Source organism: Onychomys torridus, chromosome 11 (assembly GCF_903995425.1).
Source record: "Onychomys torridus chromosome 11, mOncTor1.1, whole genome shotgun sequence".
Classification (NCBI taxonomy): Eukaryota; Metazoa; Chordata; class Mammalia; order Rodentia; family Cricetidae; genus Onychomys; species Onychomys torridus.
Genome location: NC_050453.1, coordinates 71,809,909 through 71,832,087, shown reverse-complemented (window position 1 = coordinate 71,832,087; position 22,179 = coordinate 71,809,909). Strand labels below are relative to the sequence as shown.

At 40.3% G+C, this 22,179-nt stretch overlaps 1 protein-coding gene across 3 annotated transcripts in view; it reads right to left on the bottom strand.

Moving 5' to 3' along the window:
• Slc35f5 (solute carrier family 35 member F5) overlaps window positions 1–22,179 on the bottom strand; it is a 35,903-nt gene that overhangs the window by 7,371 nt on the left and 6,353 nt on the right. For 2 of the 3 annotated variants that reach the window (XM_036202469.1, XM_036202467.1), the window contains exons 4-14: window positions 22,017–22,160; window positions 19,300–19,362; window positions 16,335–16,416; window positions 14,871–15,061; window positions 12,663–12,744; window positions 11,351–11,438; window positions 7,613–7,677; window positions 4,434–4,538; window positions 3,756–3,915; window positions 1,695–1,721; window positions 1,506–1,596 (exon numbers count right to left, since the gene is read on the bottom strand). In XM_036202469.1, coding sequence (XP_036058362.1) covers window positions 1,506–1,596; window positions 1,695–1,721; window positions 3,756–3,915; window positions 4,434–4,538; window positions 7,613–7,677; window positions 11,351–11,438; window positions 12,663–12,744; window positions 14,871–15,061; window positions 16,335–16,416; window positions 19,300–19,362; window positions 22,017–22,160 — 1,098 coding nt within the window. The remainder of the gene's footprint in view (window positions 1–1,505; window positions 1,597–1,694; window positions 1,722–3,755; window positions 3,916–4,433; window positions 4,539–7,612; window positions 7,678–11,350; window positions 11,439–12,662; window positions 12,745–14,870; window positions 15,062–16,334; window positions 16,417–19,299; window positions 19,363–22,016; window positions 22,161–22,179) is intronic. The other variant, XM_036202468.1, reaches the window with a different exon arrangement.

Sequence of the window (22,179 nt, the reverse complement as noted above, 5' to 3'; positions counted from 1 at the left end):
ATATTTAAATTCCAAATGCAGAGTTAGTAGCTGTCTCCTTCCCGAAGCTTTAGGCAAAGGCACACCTCTCTCCTCTGCCCCCTTAGAAGCACTAAAGAAACTTTTTCCATAGGGTGAGGTAGCACACGCCTTTAATCCCAGCACTTGGAAGACTGAGGCAGGTGGATCCCTATGAGTTCAAGGCCAGCCAGGGTAATAATCTATCTCAAAAAAAAGAAAAAAAAAAAAAAAAGAAAGAAAGAAACTTGTAACTCATTGTTCCAGGCTACAGTCAGAGATGCCTCACAGTGTTACTTCTGCACCATAATTTATCAGCAGAATCCTCATGGCCAGACCAGTACATTGTACCTTGGCTAACTGTGACAGAGCTGAGCATTCTCCTGGAGTTCACTTCTACAGCAGTGTTAGCACAGCATTAAAGCAAGCACTGGTGCTGACCTGAGAAGCCAAGTTACCCGTACCGGTGTGCTAGAGCAATCTCCTATTGCATACAATGGACCTATACCAAAGACACTGGGAACAACAAGCTACTCAAAAACTAGAAGTCCTGTATAAAGCCACTCCCCTTAACCTGGAAACTAATGGGGAAATATTGGAAGACCAAAATTTAAGATTATCTGTTTCTTTTGAATTTTATATGTTATTTATTTATTTACTTACTTATTCAGTGTGTATGCATGTGCACACGGGTATGGGGGTATGTACATATGGTATGCCCATGACTACAGAGACCAGAGGTCAACCTTGGTTGTTGTGGTGGTTTGAATGGGTAGAGTCCCCACAGACTCCTGTGTTTGAATACTTGGCCCATAGGGAGTGGTACTAAATTAGGAGGTGTGGCCTTGTTGGAGGAAATGTGTCACTGTGGTCATGGGCTTTGAGGTCACATATGATCAAGTTATGGCCAATATGGGACACAGTTGCTTCTGCTGCCTGTGTATCAAGATGTAGAACCCTCAGCTCCTTCTTCATCATTATGTCTGCCTGCATGCTGACATGAAGACAAAGACTAAACCTCTCAAACCCCAGTGAAATGTTTACCTTTGTAAGAGTTGTAGTGGTCAAGGTGTCTGTTCACAACAATAGAAATCTAAGACGGCTGTCTTTCCTTAGGTGATGTTTTTTGAAAGAAAGTCATTTGCTGGCTTAGGACTTTCCCTGGGGGCTAGGCTGGCTGGTCAGTGACAGTGAGCCCTAGGATCCCTCCTGTCTCCACCTCCCCAGCCCTGGGTTACAAGCATACAACACTACTCCTGGCTTTTTTTTTTTTTTTACATGGATTCTGGAGATCAAGGTCCAGTCTTCACATCTGTAGAGTCACTCTACTGACTGAGCCATCTCCTTAGCCCCTACTGTTTATGTTTCCACGTGGTAGAGTCCCTTGTAGAGGGAGAAGAATCAAGTATCATCTATCCTTACTTCCCATACTATTAAACACACCCTTAACTGCCCCTGTGTCTGTTGTAGTAACGTTCCTAGAGTGCCACAGGAAGAGCCTGGCTTACCTTTTGCATGCACATGTCGGCTATGATGGAGAGAGGTATTGTAAGGCTTAGTGCAAGTGTGCCTATCAACGATGAGGTAAGAAAGCAGCCCCTGAAAAGAAGAAAGGAAACATAATTTCTATATTAAAAACATTTTTTAAAATGCCATGGAATAAATTGAACCAAGATGTCCTATCCTATAATACGTGCCTGAGAGGTCCCAAGCAGAGGTGAAAGCTAAGTATGGACAGAGATACAAAAAATAATAGTTACTAAAAGGACTCCGAAGTTTGTCCTCTACTATTTAGAAATACAAACATGGAATTATACAGTGTTCTGGGTGCTTTATACTACTTTTGAGATCTGTTTGCATATATTAGTCAACTTTGGATATATATATAATATTTCATTAATTTAAAAATTACTGAGCAGTTTTTAGTTTTTTGATGATAAACCTAACAAAACCACATTACCTTTCTTTAGATTTGAGAAACTAATTTTTAAATTATGTGTGTAAGAGTGGGTCTGTACATGTGAATGCAGTGTCCTGAGGGACCAGAAGAGGATGAGGGATCCCTCTGAAGCTGGAGTTAAGCAGGGATAAGCTTCCTAACATGGATGCTGAGAACTGAATTTAGGTCCTTTGTAAGACCAGCATTCACTCTTAAAGACAGAGACATCTCCCTAGCTCCCAAACAGAATTATTAAAATTGAAATCACACACAAACTTTTAGAAACCAATAAGCCTGTGCCACAAGGCCCAGCTCTGAAAACTTCAATGTGATAGAAACAGTAGAAGACTATAATGGAAGTCTCACACACTCCATATGGGATACTGTGTTCAAACTTATTTTAAACTTATTGTCATTAAATGAGAAAAATTCTAACATACTATAGTATGTTAGCATCCCAAATTAACCCATTCATGGTTTCTACATCTGACTCATTCATTTGTAAAGCTCTGAACAACAACAACAAAAGCCTGTGAACAACCAAATATTTCCAAGCTCCCTATGTAAGCAACACCCCTGGAGTCATACTAAGAATCCATGAATTCTTACATCTCACACAAACATATGATGTCCACTAGTCCACAACTACTTTCAATTATATAATACTAGGCTTTATATGTTCACTCGTACATGTTCATGTGTGTGCATGTGCACTCAGGTGTATGTACATATGTGTGCATGTATAGGCCAGAGGTCAACATTCAGTGTCTGTTTCACTCTTCACCTTATTTTGAGACTAGTTCTCTCACTGACCCTTGGTCACTGATTCAGCTAGACTAGCTGACAAGTGAATTCCATGGCATGGCTCTTCCCATCTCTGTGCTCCAATGTTAGCATTAGAGATGCATGACACCTTGCTTAGATATCCAAACTCAGACCCTCTCATGTTTGTGCATCAAGAACCTTATCAACTGAGCTATCATCCCAGCCCCCAACACTATACTTTAAAAAAAATCTTTTATTTATTGATAATTTCATATATGTAAACCAACTCCTTGAAGGCATTTTTACAAATTGAAACAATTTGTATTGTCCTAGTTAGCTCCAGCTCTCAACTTAACACAGCCTAGAGCAGTGTTTCTAACCTTCCTAATGCTGCAAACCTTTAATACAGTCCCTCATGTTGGGGTGAACCCCAACCATAAAATTATTTCATTACTACGTCATTAACTGTAACCTTGGTACTGTTATGGATCGTAATGTAAATATCTGATATGTAGGATATCTGACATGTGACCCCTGTGAAAGGGTCATTTGGATCCCTAGAGGGGTCATGACCCACAGGTTGAGAACCACTAGCCTAGAGTCATCCAAGGAAGTCTCAACTGAGGGATTGACTGGCCTATGTCATGTCTGTTAAGACTGCCTTAATTGATGATTAGTATGGGCGGGCATGCCCTGACTTCCCTCAGTGATGGACTGTGACCTGGAAGTGTTAGCCAAGGAAACACTCTCCTCCCCTAGGTCGCTTTTGGTCAGGGTGTTTAGCACAGCAGCAGGAAAGAGACCAGTATTGGTTTACACAGTTATAGTCACTCACTTATTAACAAACACTTTTGAGCTTCTTTATATGTACCCTCTTTGTGATGGACTCACAAGAGTTGAAATCCAAGCCCCTGCTCCTCAGAATATATTCCATTGCAAGTACCCATGTGGGAGGGAAGCACACAGAAGGGACCCTCAGAACTCAGAAGACACGAAAATGTCCCAACTATTCCTAAGTCAACAAACTAACAACAAATGGAGTAACAGCACCTACCACAACCAAAGAAACTCGGAAAGAACTGTTCCGATGAGGCCATTGATAATGATACACAAAAGTACCACTTTATTGGGAAACTCGAAGTCCTCAAAGCCAGTATAATGAAGTAGAAAGAACCCCGGCCATAAGAGCAGCAAATTAAACAGACCTACAAAACCTGTAGAAGAGACACGGGTTAAAATCATGGCTGATTTCAATTTTGCAGACTTGATAACACTATTAGAAACAGATCTCACAAAGGGCTTCAGTGGCTTGCTTAACTGGACCTTGTGTTGGTTTGAAGATTAGTTCTACAAACAGCTCAGTTCCAGGACAAAACAGCATCAGCACCTGGTGCCTGGTGCCTGCGCTTTGGCTGGGCAGATGGCGCAGTCAGTCAAGTGTTTGCAGCTCAGGCCTGAGTGCGGTCCTCAGAACACCCGTGTGCTCACTTCTACCCTCAGCCTGGGGACACGCAGACATGGCTCTCTAGGACCCAATGCCAGCTAGTCTGCATGAACCGTGAGCCCCAGAAGGTTCAGTGAGAGACCTTGGAATCCACAATATTTCCAAGAAAATAAAAATAAATAAAAATCGTATGGAAGAGGAAAAAGGGCTTGACGGTCTCTCAAAAATAAGCTATGAATTTATAATTTCAAGTAAATAAATAGCCTAAAAGGTTAAACATATACTTGCCAAAGAACATTGGAATATCCAATTTATCTTCTCTGTCTACCTTTCTCTTGATCATCACAATGTATACAGCATAGAGCATCGCTCCAGCAAGGGACCAAATGGAACCTGTGAAAACCAACACCTGATTTAAACTCTTCTATCCATTCATGAACTCATTCAACATACATTACTACATATACTTAGAGTCTAATAATATATTGAATATTAAATAAGAAATGAGAATGCAAAAATGAAAAAGAAAACTAACTCATTTCATCTAGATCCTCCTGTAGGATAGGAAAGAACTGAATGGATAAATAAATTTATACAAAAGCATTTGCCTTAGTGACCTAACTGAACACCCACAATTAAAGTCAGATAAGTAACATTTTGTCTATATCAGTGGTTCTCAACCTTCCTAATGCTGTGTCCTTATGTTGTGTTGTCCTTCAACCATAAAATTATTTTCATTGCTACTTCACAGCTATAATTTTGCTACTGTTATGTATCATAATGTAAATATCTATGTTTTCTGCGGGTCTTAGTGACCTCTGTGAAAGGGTCAGTCAACCCCCAAAGGGTTGAGAAACCCACAGGTTGAGAACAACTGCTCTACAGGAACCATTTCTAAGCATTTCTCTCCATCTCTAAGCCATTGTTGACCTTGTTCTTCCCGTCCCTCTGTATGGATTTCCAGATACTCTACCACCACATCCATAAGGTCACACCTCTTCCACCCAGCCTCCTTTCTACTCTGTCCAATTTCCATTGATTTCTCTTCTGTTAGACAATGGAACATTTACTAATATTAAAAATGGTGGGGCTGGAGAGATGGTGCAGAGGTTAAGAACACTTGCTATTCTTCCAGAGGTCCTGAGTTCAATTCCCAGCATCCACATGGTGGCTCACAACCATCTGTAATGAGATTTGGCTCCCCATTCTGGCCTGCAGGGATACATGCAAACAGAACACTGTATACATAATAAGTAAATAAATTTTATATATAAAAAAATGGTATTATGGGTTGGGGAGATGGCCCAGTGGGCAAATCACTTGCCACACAAATATGAGGACATGAGTTTGAATTCCCATGAACCACATCAAGTCAGATATGGAAGTGCATGCATCTGTAATCCCAGCTCTCCTGCAATGAGATGGGAGGCAGAGACAAGAGAATCCCAGGAAGTTTACAAGCCTGCAACCAGGCATACACAGTGGCAAATAACAAAAGACCCCATCTCAAACAAGGTGGAAATAAAGGACCAACACTTGAGGTTGCCATCTAACCTCCACACAAGCATGGTGTCACATATGCACCTATATTAACACATTCACTTGTACAATACAGATGCCATATACCCACACAAAAATAAAAAAGTCATTAACTTATTCTCTAGTGGCTTTGTTTTGTAATTCCTGTATCTTATTTTAAACCAAGAACTGTTTGAAAACCACAAGTACATATTTTCTTATAATTGGTTGATAATGTGCAATATAATATGAAGCTCACAGTGTGTGACTAATTCCTGTCTTTATTAACTTATGCTCAACAACCCTTAAGTAAGCCTTCATAAACAATTACCAGTGCACCAAGTAGCCACTCAATACTTGAATCTAGCCAAAGAACAATACTTATTAAGTCTATTTTTTATTATTATCAAAAATTTTAAAGCCTGTCAACAAAATCTTACAAAACATATATTATGGGTTTTTTTTGGTTTGGGTTTTTTTGTGGTTGTTGTTTGTTTGTCTGTGTTTTTGGTTTTTGTTTCTCTGTGTAGTCCTGGCTGTCCTGGAACTTGCTCTGCAGAACTCACAGATCCTCCTGCCACTACCTTCCAAGTGCTGGGATTAAAGGTGTTTATATATTATGTTTTATATATATAGAATATCTCTGGGTCAGAAAGAGGAGCTATAGATGTAGGAACAGCTGACTGGGCAGTCCAGGAATATTTTGGAGAGCACTATTCTGTTCTATGTATTTCAAATATCTAGAGAAATTAACTAAGTTGGGCTCTGCTTTTGTTTTTGCTAAATCCAAGCAGTAGACAAAATTAAATGTTTACTATAATAGTAACTGTGAAGGCAAGGAACAGGACAGGATGAGAAAATCAGTAAGACCACAAGATATTTCTATACCTTCACAGTACCTCCCCACAAGATGCTTGTTACTTCAACAACTAGTCACCTCACCCTGGTGCTCCCTGACAGACACTACTTTAATACCAACATCACTAGCAAAAGGTTAGAGCAATGTCATGGGTCTTCAGAGAAAAGGCACCAACACCAATCAGATCAGGAAAGATTACTGTCATGGTATTACTACCAATCTGGACAACATCAATTTAACTAGACAGAATTCTAGATGAACCCCAACTAGAATGGAGAAACACTGTACAAGATAAATAAGCTGTACCCTTCATTAGTGTCAAACTCACAGAGGGCAAGGAAGACTGCATCAGGGTTCCTACTGAAAGGACATTAGAGGAACAAGACAACCAAATGCAAATCAATAAATGATCTCAGGCCATTATGGGAAAGATGTTACATTAACAATGGGTCTATAGCCCATACTATCAAAATTAAGTGTTCACTATAGTAGTAACTGCTCATGAAAGATACAAAAGTGGATGAGAAAATTAGTAGGTAACATTCATTCCTCATTTTTATAATTGCTTTGTAGTTATGTAAGTTAAAACGTCGGGAGAATTTGGGTGAAGGTCATATAACAGCCTTTTTGGTTTTTTTGTTATGTTTTGTTTTTTTTAAGCATCACTTCCAAAGGGAAAGTTCAATTAAAAGACAATTAAAGACCCTTGTTACTAGGTCAGCACGATGGAGTGTTTGTTTCCAAGCTTGGAACCTGAGTTCAATCCCTAGGGACCACAGTGAAAGGAAAGATTTGATTCTTACAGATTATCCTCTGACTTCCACACATAAGATATGTCACATGCAAGTGTGTGCGCACACACACGCATGCGCGCACACACACACACACGCACACGCACACGCACACGCACACACACACACACACACGAATGCATGCACGCACACACATACACACACACACACACACACAAATAAATGTAATAAAAACTAAGTGCCTGTTAATGGCATGCTGTGTGTGCATGTATCTGCATGCATAGCTATATATACAAAGCTTGCTAGAATGCCCTAGAAGATCACAGTCATGTTCTTACCTATTGTGTCTCTTCCAGCAGACTTTTCAGACCCCGACAGATTCACCAGCACCACGCCTCCAATGCTGTGAGAGTAATACCCATTACTGATGAGCAAAATAATAAGCTGCTAAAAGACTAATCATCTAGATAAAAACTAAGAGCTCATCTTAACTTTGGGTAAAACTGTCTGAGAACTTGGTGACTTTATTGATGAGTGCTCATGAGCTCATCAGCACAGTACAGGATAGTGCTGCACTGACAGTTGATCCTCATAAATGCACACTCATGACTTATAGGGAAGGAATTCATGAAGAGGTGAAGTAACTTGACCAAAACCACATGACAGGACTGGAACACAGGCAGCTTATCCTCAAAGCCCAACATGTTTACATGCTACTGTCTTAATTATGGAAAAGATGACATTTGTCATCCCTTTGTGGAGCCTTCTTTCACAGAGAGAAATAAGCCAAACCCACATAAAGCTAGCAATGGCGCTTTTCCTGCAAGGGAAACCTAAATAAACAGCAAGGCTGTTCTTTCACATTTGATGAGTCCCGTTAACTCCAGGATTTTAATGGACAAAAAGATGACTGAAGGCTATGGAGAAGTCAGGCCACTATTCAGTTGACTGTCACTGCTGAGCACCTAGAAGGAGCAAAGCAATGTGATCCAGGGGACAAGACGGGTGTGTTCCTCTTCAAGGCCCTTGCATGGCCTTTCTACTTCTGGGTAGCTTATTAGCTGTGTATATTTTTTTCAACAAACAGCAATGCTGCAAATTTAGAAGACAGTCCAATTCTCTTGACTACTGATCAAAGAGACTTGGCACATTTGGTACATATTTTTCCTCTTATGGAACCATGTAATTAGAAGCAAACAGAATAGTCCTTACACTGGCTCCTCCTACCCTCTAGAGCCAGTGTCAGGTTTCCTGCTATGATCACTGTTTGGACTAGAGTCAGCTGTTGTTGACTGAGTTTCCATAACATAACATTTCATTTCTACTCAGAGTATAGTGCCATGACGGTGCCTAAACAGACTGAGCACTCGTTCTTGGAAACAGTTTACAGGTTTGACATCATCCATCCGCATAACAGACCCATGAGACAAATTCTACTGTGATCCTCAGTTTACACAAGAGGAAACAGGCAAAGAGATTTTAAAATAATGCACAAGATCTCAAAACTAGTCATGGAGGTGGGACTGGATCAGACGGCAGAATGTGATTTCCGAACTTCCATCAAATTTCTTTCAAGGTTGTAGCTATATCAAATTCTTTGCATGATCACAAAAATTCAATCTCATTGTTTAAGGCCACATCAGTACAAAGGAAGTGTTAAATATTGGAGTATTCTTTTTTTTGTTTTGTTTTGTTTTTTGTTTTACAAGACAGGGTTTCTTTGTGTAGCATTGTGCCTTTCCTGGAACTTGCTTTGTAGACCAGCCTGGCCTTCAACTCACAGAGATCCGCCTGCCTCTGCCTCCTCTGCCTCCCAAGTGCTGGGATTAAAGGTGTGCGCCACCACCGCCTGGCTGGAGTATTCTTAAGGGTAAAATTTCACAAGAAAATTAAAATCAATTATCCTAAACTATAATGATCTTTTTAAGGGCAGAAAGTACTTTTAGACTTGTGACCATATGGTTTCTCTTACAACTCTGCTGCCCCACAACAACCACAGATGATAAGCAAATGAATGAAAATTATTGTGTCTCAATAAAACTTTATTTATAAAAACTGGCAGGCAGCCAACTGATATTAGTTTCCTAGTCCTCATTCTTAACCTACTTTTACAAGAATATTCTGTCACAGCACTTGCAAACTCAACATTTTAAATCCATTCCCTTCTTTATCAAACCTTTCTTCATTACATTACTAAGAAAAGTTAAACACCAACATATATATTTCAGGTAAAGTTTAATAAAACCTTATTTACTTTCCCAACACAAATGTATTATATTTCCAAAATGCAAAAACATGTTTGGCTAAAACATTAGTCAAGCATACAAAAGAATATACCCCTGGCAGTTACAAAGACTAAATATAAATTAGTTGGGTGAGCCAGAGTGTCACTGAAACAGTCTTAATCAGCTTTCCCTTGTGTCTAAAAGCTGTAATACAGAATATAAGAAGAGCGACAACCAGTCTTCTACAATTGCCAAGTGCTAGTCCCTCAGATACTTTACAGACACAAAGCAAACAGTTCTAGGCCTCTCTGCTGGACCAGGGCTTAGGGGAAGCAACAGAACTCTGACTCAATCTCAGCTACTGATATGAAAGTCTCATCATTAAGTGCTTCTGTTACCTTCTTTGCTCTCTTATTTTTCCAAGAAGAGCTCTTTGTCAAACCAAAGCATCATCTCCTTTGAGTACTGTCTGCGGGAAAAGCTCTCTGTAGGCCCTTGGCAACACACAGAATTTGAAGTCAAGTTTCAGCCTTTAAAGGTTTACAGCCCAGCAGAGAAGACAAGAAAAACAAGCTCACAGTTACATATGAAAGACTGAATGTAGTTATTGACAAGGTGGCTGCTGTGCCCTCAGATAAAACTGCCGAATGAATTAAACAGAAAGTAAGTAAAAAAATCACTGTAGGCTAAGATAACTGGAGAAGATCCAATTTGATTTCTAGGAAGCAAGGGACAAATAAAAGCCAACATAAAAAGAGGACTTGTGTCAGGAAAAGGAGATAGACAACTGATGATTACATTGGCATGTTACTGTTAAATGTGAAAGTTAGTTCAACAGTTAGTAATTCTTCAATCAATGAGAACCAGTGGATGAGAACCATAGCTGTCCTGGGGCCTTTCCCTCCAGTTACCCGAATGTGACCCAGGGCTAAACAGCATCATGTCTATGTGAAGCCTTCTTTTACCTCGTCTTTTTTTGCTTATGTATTATAACATAAATTGTTTCAACATATTTTAAAGACTTTATTATTTATGCCTATAAATATATATGTGTATAAAAATATGCATGCTTGTGTGTGTGCAATGAGAGGCCAGATGAGGATGTTGGATCTGTCAGAGAAATGTTTTGAAATATTTTTTAACTAGGCAAAGATGTCTTACATCTGTTTATGCTGTGGAATATTTAACTGTGTAAAGGTGTTACATTTGTTTGTGCTGCATTTGTTTAACAATGTAAGTATGTGTGTTTATTATGTAAAGATGTGCTGCAATTGTTTCACCTTGTCTGCCTAAAGCACCTGATTGGTCCAATAAAGAGCTGAAGATCCAATAGCAGGGCAGAGAGAGGGTAGGTGGGGCTGCCAGGCAGAGAGAATAAATAGGAGGAGAAATCTAGGCTCCAGAGAAGAGAGAAGAGAATGAGAAGAGGGAGACACGTGGGGGGCGGGGGCAAGAAGCCAGGCAGCCGCCAGGCAGACATGAGAAGCAGTGAAAGAAAGAAAGGTTAAAAAAAAATAAAAAAAAAAACAAGTGAAGGTAGAAAAAGAGAAACAGGTTAATTTAAGTTAAAGGAGCTAGCCAGAAATGAGCCTAAGATAGGCCAAGCATTCCTAACTAATAATAAATCTCTGTGTCATGATTTGGGAGCTGGTTGGTGACCCAAAAGAAAAAGCCTAGTACAAGAGAATGCATTATAGGCTTTGTGAACTAGCCAGTTTGCTGCATGGGTGTTTAAATCTGACTCCCAGTCTTCATGATTGTCCAAGCAAGCTCTCTTAACTGCTGAGCCATCTTTCCAGATCTAATATCTTATTTCTGAACAGAACAAACTAGCATATGTTATGTTCTTACCTTAGAATTACAGCTAATAGCTTAGAGAGGGTAAATCTATCTCCACTGTTGCTCGGAAATACAGCTGCAAGGATCAGAGTGAAAAGTCCTACAGGGAGGGAAAGACAGAAGAAGCTGGTAAGTTGACGTCTACCACCAATACCGAGGGCGACATGAGCAAGTCACAGATCTAACTTTCTAAGCTAATTGTTTTGCTCTTTTCAAACAATTAATACTGCATTTACTTGAGTGCAAATGTCCAAAGGTCAGATTAAGAAGAACTTCTAAACTAAGCCATGTCTATTCTAACAGTACAGATAAGGTAGGCCTACTTATTTTTAAACTGTAAGTACTAAGTTGAGCCTGCAGAGTAACAATGACCTCATCAGTCACGCCTGTGTTCTAAGTTATCTCTACAGCTTCAAAAATACTTCATTATCCTCCAGATTTGGAAGGTGAGTCAATGTAAGAAAATAAAACACCTACTAGAGTGCAAATTTTAGATATGAAATAAGCAGTGGCATTTAGCCAAAAGGGTCTAGAAAAAGATCTCAGAAAAGGAAATATACAGGAAAAGACTACCATAAAGGGAGGATAGGCCAGGCCTAGAAACCGTCACACACTGCAGAGTAACACCACAGAGGGCTGGCTGTGCTGGTGCACACCTTTAATCCCAGCACTTGGGAGAAGGAGCAGACGATCTCTGAGTTTGAGGCCAGGTGGCCCACTAAGTGAGTTCCAGAATATCCATGGCTACACAGAGAAGCCCTGTCATAACAAAACAAAACAAACACAAACAAACAAACAAGCAAAGAAAACCCACAGGAGGCCAAAGGAGAGCATGTGCCTAGCATGTACAGAAACGTTCATGTATTGAAGGATAAAAACCACAAAGACCCAGTGTGTACTTGTGGGGGAGCGAGTGCCAGCATGCACAGGCCTGGGTTTGATCCCCAGCACTGAACAAAAATAACAACAGTAAACAAAGAACTATAAAGTCCCTGAGGGATCACCAATAACACAAAAAGTTCAGGCAGTCAACTGTAATCATGTAATCATGGTTGTGCATGCCTCTGATACTGCCTGGAAGACAGGCATAGGCAGGAGGATCACCACAAGTTCAAAGCCAGCCTGGCCTGGTCTGTCTAGTAAAATAGAGCTAAATAGTAAGGGTCTCAGTAACAACACTTCCCGCCGACCCCAGTTACTTATTATATACTAATGTACAGCATAACTAAAAACTTAGAAGATAGAATTGTATCTAGGCACATAAAAGTATCACTAGATATGCATGCATCCATTCATAATGCAGATTTGGAGACACATTTCTTACCAGACGTTGAAGACAAAATATTCACTATGGCGACCTGTGTGTCTGAAAGTGCTTCTTGATAGGACAAATTTGCCAAAAACCACTGAACAAAAAGAAAGAAAGTGAAGCCTCATGAAAAATATTTATACCTGTCTGCTCAATTTATAGTCCCCCCACACACACACTTCTAAGCACTATTACTATATGACATTTGTTTTTATTTTAAAATTTAAAAAAATCAAATGTTTTAGTGTGTATCTGTGGGGATATGGGAAGTTGCACACAGTGCCAGCAGAAGCCAGCAGAGGGTGTCAGATCCCTTGGACTGTAGCCAGGTGGTTGTGAACCGCCCAGTATAGGTGCTATGAACTAAACTCTAGTCCTCTGCAAGAACAGTGCGTGCTCTGAACCCTGAGCTACCTCTTCAGTCCCCATAAGTGGTTTCAAAAGCTACTCTTTGAGAAAAAAAACCCACAAGCCCCAAAATAAGAGCAAGCATTAATAATCATCCTAAGATCTTGCCACTCAATTCCCTGAAGACACTAACCAGTGACAGAAACCTGTGACCCTGGCACTCAAGGTTGGGACAATCACAAGTTCCACAAGTTGAAGACAAGCCCGTGCTAGTGGATCCTTGTCTCAAAAGACAATTAATTTAAATGAAGTTGCAATAAAAACAAAAAGAAGGGGCAGGAGAGACAGTTCAATGGTTAAGAGCATGGCTGCTCTCCAGAGGACCCGGGTTTAATTCCCAGCACCCACATGGCAGCTCACAACTGTCTGTAAGTTCAGATCTCCAGGATCTGACACCTTCACACCAATGCATATAAAATAAAGTTAAAATAAATTTTTTAAAAATTAAAAAAAAAAAAAAAACAACAACCAAAAACCAAAACCAACACCAAACCAAACCAAAACGAATTTGTCTAGCATGCACAGAACCTGGTTTCAATTCCCAGGACCACCAACAAAAAATAACTAACAAAAGTTGGTTTTAAAAAAAAAAACAAAAACGCATTTAGAGCTGGAGAGATTGCTCAGTAGTTAAAAGCTCTTGCTGCTCTTGCAGAAGATCTGAGTTTGGTTCCCATTATCCACAATGCATGCCTCCTCAGAAATTCCTGTAACTCCAGCTCCAGGAGATCTGACACTCTTCTGTGCTCCACAGGCACTGCACACACTGCTCATTCACACACAGAGACACATAATTTAAAAAGAAAAATCAGCATTCAAAGACTGTGTATGTGTAAAGAGAGACTGAATATCAAATCAACTTTAACCTTTGTTTATTCATGCACTGATCATACTCTACTAAGTTTATAGAAGTCAAATAGATTTGGGGAACTTACTTGACATTGAAACCTTCAGGATCTGGAAAGATGGTTTAGTGAATGAGAGTACTTACTGTGCAATCATTTGGACCTGATTTCCGATCCCACATTCATATAAGGAAACCAAGGATGGCCATGCCTACCCCTGCAATTTGTAAAAGTGAGTGCAAGCATGGGTTTGCATGTATGCAGGTCTTGTGTCTAGGATCTGGCTTCATGTCTTCATTTTGTGGGGTGCTCCTTGTGTGTAAGCATACATGTGGAAGCCAGAGGTGACCGTGGCTGCCATTCCCCAGGTGTTGCCCCTCATTTGTTGAGATAAGGTATCTCACTGGCCTGGAACTCACTGGGTAAACTAAGCTAGCTAGCCACTGAGCCCCAGAGATCCATGTCCCTGCCTCCCTAGCATTAAGATTACAAGGGTGTAGCATCACACCCAACTCTTTTACCAGGTCATGCAATGGAACTGAGCTCCTTATGCTCACAAGACAAGCATTTTATCAGCTAAACTGTCTCTCCCACCTTAACTTCTAATTCATTGAGGTATGATAAGTATTTACTGAGTTTGATATTCTAACATCCCAGTGTGCCCAACAGCTGTTAACAGAAAAAAAAATTAAAGAACTCTAGTAGATTTATATTTCAATAATGCATTGTTAGTATGTGTACCATCTTAAATATAGAAGGAAGAAAACAGGGCAGGATGGTTCAGCAGGTAAAGTATTTCCATGCAAGCCTGATGACTTGAGTTCAATTCCCAGAACATGCACAAATGTGGAAGGACATAAGTGACTTCCTCAAGTTGTCCTCTGAGCTCCACACACAGGCAACCCCTCCCCAGCATTCAAGTGGCATACATATACACAACAATAATAAGTCTTAAAAAACAAACACCTACCACAAAGCAAAAAAAAAAGCTAATTTTTGCTACTTGGGTTGCAGTAAGTTTCCCTACGGTCTTCAGTATAGATTCGTGATCTTTCACAGTAGGATAAGACATTCGAGACAACTTGGCCTCTAATGCATGGCTTGATGGAAGCTGTCGAATCTCCATGATATTGCTGAACCTTACACGGGACTTCTTGGGTGCTAAAATGGAAAACATAAGAAAACATTCAATGTATCCTCATATCCTACAAAAATGAAAGTGTTTAATTTAATGATAAATGCAGACTATTCCACTCAGTTATGATCAAAGTAAAGAAAAAAAAAAAAAAAACACTAGAGTTATATTGTTACCTGGGGCAGCTTTGCTCAGTCAAAGGAGCTACTGGGAAAAAAGATTTCATCTATGAAATGTTTTAAAGAGTTTACAATAGGGTGAGCAAGACAGTTCAGTGGGTAACACCTACCACCAAGCCTGGTGACCTGAGTTTGATCCCCAGGGAATCAAATGTTGGAAAGAATTGACTCCTAGACATTGTACTCTGATCTCCAAAAAGGCATACAAAATAAATTAAAATTTAATTTAAAAATTTTTGAAGAGCTTAAAATGATTAAAATTCCAACATAAGGTTTACAGTTGTGCATATACACAACCACATGGCTCAGGATTCTACTATGCTTATTATTTTAGCATTTATATATAGCAGAACATGATTTTGAGTGTTCTTCATGGCTAGCTGACAGAATTACCTTCCCAGTAAAGCATTCAGAACACTCTTCTACACTACAGTGCTATGCCTTGCAATGGAAAGAACAGATAAACACTTTGTTGTATACTGTCACTGACATTCTGGAGGAAACTCACCCAATTAGCAAAACTCATGTAATGTTTGTATTTGGCTCTCTGAGGACACGTTTATGAGAATATTGCTCATTTAAGTGAATAAATAAATAAAAACACACACATATATAGTTGGGACTGTGGCTCCACTGATAGAGTACTTGACTAGCAGGGCTCCTGGGTTCCATTCCCTAGCACTGACTAAACCAAGCATGGCAATATATGCCTATAATCCTAGCATTCAGGATGTATGGATAGGAGGATCAGAAATTCAAGGTCATCCTTGACACACAGTAAGGTTGAGGCCAGCCTGGGCTACATGAGAGACTGTCTCAAAGGAAAATAAATAAATAAAATTAATTTATTAATCTATATACTAATTATTAATTTATAGGTTCATATATATATGATGATAAAACCATAGAGCTTCCTTGTATTTGGAAAGTATTCTGATTGAATTAATACAGATATTATATTCTATCAGATTCACAATCCAGTCAAACTTCTAGAAAACTAAGGCCATGTCAATCCCCAATGAAGTCAAGACATACTGTATGAACCCTGTGAGCTCACAGTGGCTCAAAAGAAGCTACATTTCCATTCAATCTCAAGCCTGGAACCCTAAGCTTGACTCACTTTTTTCCGTTCCAATGTTTGTGCTCTCAAGCTTCTCACTTGGAAGATCATGAAACTTCACAGGAACATACAGGGGTTCACTCTGGAACATAGTGTGAACAGAAACAAACATGAGCAGCAAAATCCAAAGCTAAGCTACCAGGCAGAATTGAAGTGCAAGGCACGTAGACACAGGAACCATCACAACTCAACTGTTCCCCAGCACATCTATAGTCAGCACCACTTTCCCCAAAAACTGGGAGAGCAAACTCAACCAGTCACACAGGTACAAGGACACAAAGAATCATTTTAAAGTAGAAATGCCAGCCATGCGATGGCAACAGGCCAAAGTGCTTTCCATCTATGTCTGACAGCCTGGGTTCAATCCCTGAAATCCACAGTGGAAGGAAAGAGCCAGCTCCCCAAAGTGATCTTCTAACCTCCCCATGTGCATGCACACACACACACACACACACACGCCTCCCCACTCCCTCACTTAATAACCACAAATTCTGAACTAACATTAAAATGTAAAGTTCAGAAATGTAAAATGGTATCTTTGACACATTCTGGGAACTAATACCTCAATATCATAAAAGTAACCCTCTCAGCCAACAGCAAACGTTCACTCTTCAGATATACACACACAGCATTCTGTGCTGGAGGAAGTACATACATGAACCCCCTGCTACCTGGGCAGCTGAGGTGGAAGGATGGTCTGAGCATGAACTCTTGTCTCTCCCCAAAACAACACAGAACAAAAGCATTCTGAGTACTCTTCCTAAACAGACGCTGTTCTAAATCCTATGACTAAGGGTGAGTAAATGAAGTTTCTTCCCTCATAAGCATGCAGTCCAATGGGGAAGGCAGCTAAGGGACAAATATTCAAATATATAGTATAGCTGCATTTGCTGACTATACGTAAGGTTCAACAACAACAAAACTCTTTCTTGGGTGGGCAATGGGTTAAGGGTATGAGGTGTACATGTCTGTAGGGCTACAGGTGTGGAGGCCAGAGCTCAGTCTCAGTTGTGATTCTCAGGAGCTGTTCACCTGGATTCTGAAGCTGTCTCACTGGGACCCGGTGCTCACTGTGAGGCTGGCTGGCCCCTGAGCCCCAGCAATCTTCCTGTCTCCATCCTCTCAGTGCTGGACTGCAAATTCCACCACACATGGCCTTCTAGGTGTTGAAGCCTGAGCTCAGGTGCTCATTCTTGTGTGGCAAGGACTGTGCCAACAATTTGTGATAATGTTTAAGTGATTCAAAGATGGGGGAAATACTACCACTGATCAGTTCTTACTATTCATAAGGTTCAAATACAAAATGGCTAAAATGTATTTCTCACTAGTCCTCAAAATAACTTTAGAAAACAGGTATTTTAAAGGAACTGTATTCAGAGCAGAGGTACAGAAACAGCTAAGTAGGAGCTAAAATTTGGCTCTAAGACCCAAATGTCATGACATTTTTACAAATATTCTTTTCTTTCTTTCTTTTTTTTTTTGGTTTTTCAAGACAGGGTTTCTCTGTGTAGCTTTGTGCCTTTCCTGGAACTCACTTGGTAGCCCAGGCTGGCCTCGAACTCACAGAGATCCACCTGGCTCTGCCTCCCGAGTGCTGCGATTAAAGGCGTGCACCACCGCAGCCAAATATTCTTATTTAAAGTCTAATCCTCCAATTAAACTGTTCATTTTTCTTCTTCTTCTTCCTTTTTTTTTTTTGTTTTTGTTTTTGTTTTTTTCAAGACAGGGTTTCTCTGTAGCTTTGGAGACTGTCCTGGACTAGCTCTGTAGACCAGGCTGGCCTTGAACTCAGAGATCCACCTGCCTCTGCCTCCTGGGTGCTGGGATTACAGGCATGTGCCACCACCTCCCGGCAAACTGTTTCATTTTTAAAAATTAGATTTCTAAAATTTTCTGTGATTTTGATCTCCTGGTATAGAACGACAGCACAACATACTCAGAAAACAAAATATATTCACTAACTCAATCAATGAGGTCTAACAACTGAAATGGTCTTTTTGCCACATAGAACTTTTTATTATAACATTTGGCCTAGACCAATTTGACTTATGGGTCCTAGAGAAAAAAACAAAAACTATTAGAAGACTAGTGAGCACCTTGTGCACCAAACAAGGCAAATGGTATTACATCATCTTGCTGATGCTTAAGGCAGCAGAGAACAAACTTTTTCTCCAAGTTTACTAGTCTTCACAGTACCTTCTAACCCATCAGACACACAATGTGGTTTAAAAACCAGGTGAACAAACAACAACTTGCTTTAGAAGGGCCAGTAAGATGGTTCAGTAAGTAAGACATTTGCCATACAAGCCTGACAACATAAGTTCGATCCCCAGAACTCAGATGATGAAAAGATAAATAGCCGGGCAGTGGTGGCACACTCCTTTAATCGCAGCACTTGGGAGGCAGAGCCAGGCAGATCTCTGTGAATTCGAGGCCAGCCTGGGCTACAGAGTGAGTTCCAGGAAAGACACAAAGCTACACAGAGAAACCCTGTCTCGAAAAACCAGAAAAAAAAAAAGAAAGAAAGAAAGAAAAGATTAATAAATGACTCCCAAAAGTTGTCCTCTGACCTCCACATGCACACTGTGGCACACACACACATACAAACACATACAAAATAACTAAAGAAATGCTAAAACAAACAGTGTAGAATAAATGGATGGACTATCTGCCTCTTCTCAGTGTCAAGCACCAATACTTGTTTCCAAATGGTAATAATGATGAGCATTAAGTTGAAAGTTGGCAGAGACAGGTCTGGCCTGTGCTTTTTATTTGCCTTCTGTAACTTGCTCCCCCACCCCTCTCTCCTCAGGGGCAGCTGGCCTCTCACCCTAGACCCTCCGTCTCGCTCTGAAAGGGAAGTGCCACAGCAGTTCTCTCCGAGGGCACACAGTGCTGAGCGTACCTCTCATCTAACAGGGCTGTCCTCACAGCTGTCTGGCCCAACAAGAAAGGCAGCACTTACCAAAGAACTACTCATACTTGTGTCTGTTGAGCAAGCAGCAAAGTAACCTTCCGCGTCTGCAAACTGAAGACAGAGAACAGGACATCAAATTCACAGAGACGCGCGTCATCGTGCAGGACTACTCAGATAACTCAAATGAACACAACACAATTCCAGTTAAGCTAGCATCTAACTACTGTTCTCGATGACAGTAGCCCATGCCAAGGGTGCAGCCACGCAGAGTAAACTTTATCATCTTATCTTTCCTGATGAAGAAACTGAGGCTGGCTGTTTTGTCAAAGTAGCAGAACCTGGATTAAAACCTCAGTGAGTCACCTAAGGCTAAAGCCTCAGCCCCTTTCCTTACACTATTGCAGTATTTCAGACATGCAGAGAAAGACAGGAGAGTTAGTGAAGGAAAGCAGCAACCCTCCAGTATTGTCATGAGACTAGACTGACCTGACAAAGTCTCTGACAGAGCTCAGGCCTGGCCCACACTCCGGGAGCCACTGATACTGTGCAAGGATGACTCCATTCCATAACCCCCACGGCCAAAAAGTACTATTTAAACCACACAAACTTGTGGTAGAATATTTTTTTTTTTAACATTCTTTTTTTTTCCCCTCGAGATAGGGTTTCTCTGTGTAGCTTTGCACCTTTCATTGATCTCGCTCTGTAGACCAGGCTGGCCTTGAACTCAGAGAGATCTGCCTGCCTGTGCCTCCCGAGTGCTGGGATTAAAGGCATATGCCACCACTGCCCAGCATAGAATATTATTTTAAGGGGTGTTATTTTTGTTTATGTTGCATTTGTTTCTCTGTGAAGCTGTGTTACTGTGCCTGTGTAAAACACCTGATGGTCTAATAAAGAACTGACCGGCCAATAGCAAGGCAGAAGAAAGGATAGGCAGGGTTGGCAGGTAGAAAGAATATATAGGGGGAGAAATCTGGGAGGAGATAGAAGAAAAGAGATGGATGAGAGAAAAAAGAAGTAGCCAGAGAAGGAGGAGGACTCCAGAGGCTGGCCACCCAGCTACACAGCAAACCACAGAGTAAGAGTAAGATTTACAGAAGCAAGAGAACCGGAAAAGTCCAGAGGCAAGAGGTAGTCAAGATAAGTTAAGAAAAGGAAAGCTGGCAAAAAATTAGCCAAACTAAGGCCAGACATTCATAATTAAGAATAAGCCCCCATGTGTGATTTATTTGCGACCTGGGTGGAGGGCCCCCTCAAAGAGCCAAAACTCCCCAACAATACAAACTAACAGAAACAAACAGAAAAGTAGACCATGGTTACTAGAGACTAGGGAAGGAGAGGTCAGGAATGCTTTTTTCTTTATTATGTTCAATAAATCTTTATTTAAAGAACATTTGAGAGGTTGAAAAGACTAGATATTCTTGATTATTGGGCACAAAGTTTCTGTTTGGAACAATAAAGTTCCTAGAGATTGGCAGTATACAGCAAAGCAAATGCACTTAGTACCACTGAACTGCACATCAAAAAAAGGATAAATTTGATATTACATTTATTTTGCAATAATAAATAGGGAAGGAAATGGTTAAAATTTGATGTTACATATTTACTACAGTAGTGGAGAAAGAGAAATAATTTTTAAAGAATGAATAGAAATGATGGTTTTATACTCTTCCTTCTCAAAAATGTAAGGTGTCTATTACACAGAAGATAAGATGCTACATAAGCTACCATATTTATCAATGAATGAAAAACCTTAGAAAATATCAATGAAAGAATACAGAATTTCCACTTAATGGATGAAACTCATTTCTACAGTTAACTTTACAGCTAATTTACATGACACTCATCTAATCTGTAAATGAGCAAAGACACTAGGCCTTGTTTTTAGGCCTTCCTTTCTTCATCGTCTCCACAGAAGTTGGTGAAGGCTACTTCACCAATCATTAGCAACTCAAAGATGTCATAAGAAAAGGGACAGAAAGTGATATACACTTTTGATTCCTCACAAGACATTCTGCTGCCAAGTTGGAAGAACATTTTAAAATTTTTAGACATGGGCTAAAGAGATGAGTCATTGGTTAAAAGTGCTTTCTCCAGAATCACAAGGATGGAGTTCAGATCCAAATACCCATTAAAAAGCCAGGGCTCACATAAATGCTTGTTAACTCCAGGTCTGTGGACTTGGATACCCTCTTCTAACCTCTGTGCATATATACCTGTACACATATGTGTGCATATCCCACCCCCCCACACACACACACAAGACAAGTAATTAAAATAAATCTTTAAATAAAATTTTGGACAAAGGTTGGGTTGTTTGTTTTTTGTGACAGGGTTTCTCTGTGTAGCCCTGTCTGTCCTGGAATTCACTCTGTAGACCACACTGGCCGCAAGAGATCTGCTTACCACTGCTTCCTGAGTGCTGAGATTAAAGGCCAGTGCCACCTCTGCCTGACTTTTGTTTTTATATTCTACCATTACATGCTGAAATGAACTATTTAAAAACCTGACTTTAAGAGCCAGGCAATGGTGGCGCACGCCTTTAATCCTAGCACTAGGGAGGCAGAAGCAGGCAAATCTCTGTGAGTTTATAGACAGCCAGACTGGTCTATAAAGCCAGTTCCAAAACATCTAGAGCTGTTACTCAGAGAAACCTTGTCTCTAAAAACCAAAACAAAAAAAAAAAACCCAAACAAACAAACAAACAAAAACCCTGACTTTAAGAAAACTGATAAACCGCTAAACTGTGAAGATTAAAAGCTTACAAAAGCAGCAGGCTTTCCTCGGAATCCTCTCGTACATTGTTGCCTCCAAGGTCTCCAAATAATGAAGCCCAAAAGGTACAGAACAAACATGGATGTTTTTGCGAAGGTGCTGAAGAATGGCTTGTTGTACTGAGTGAAGACATACTGTAGAGGGAAATGTAAC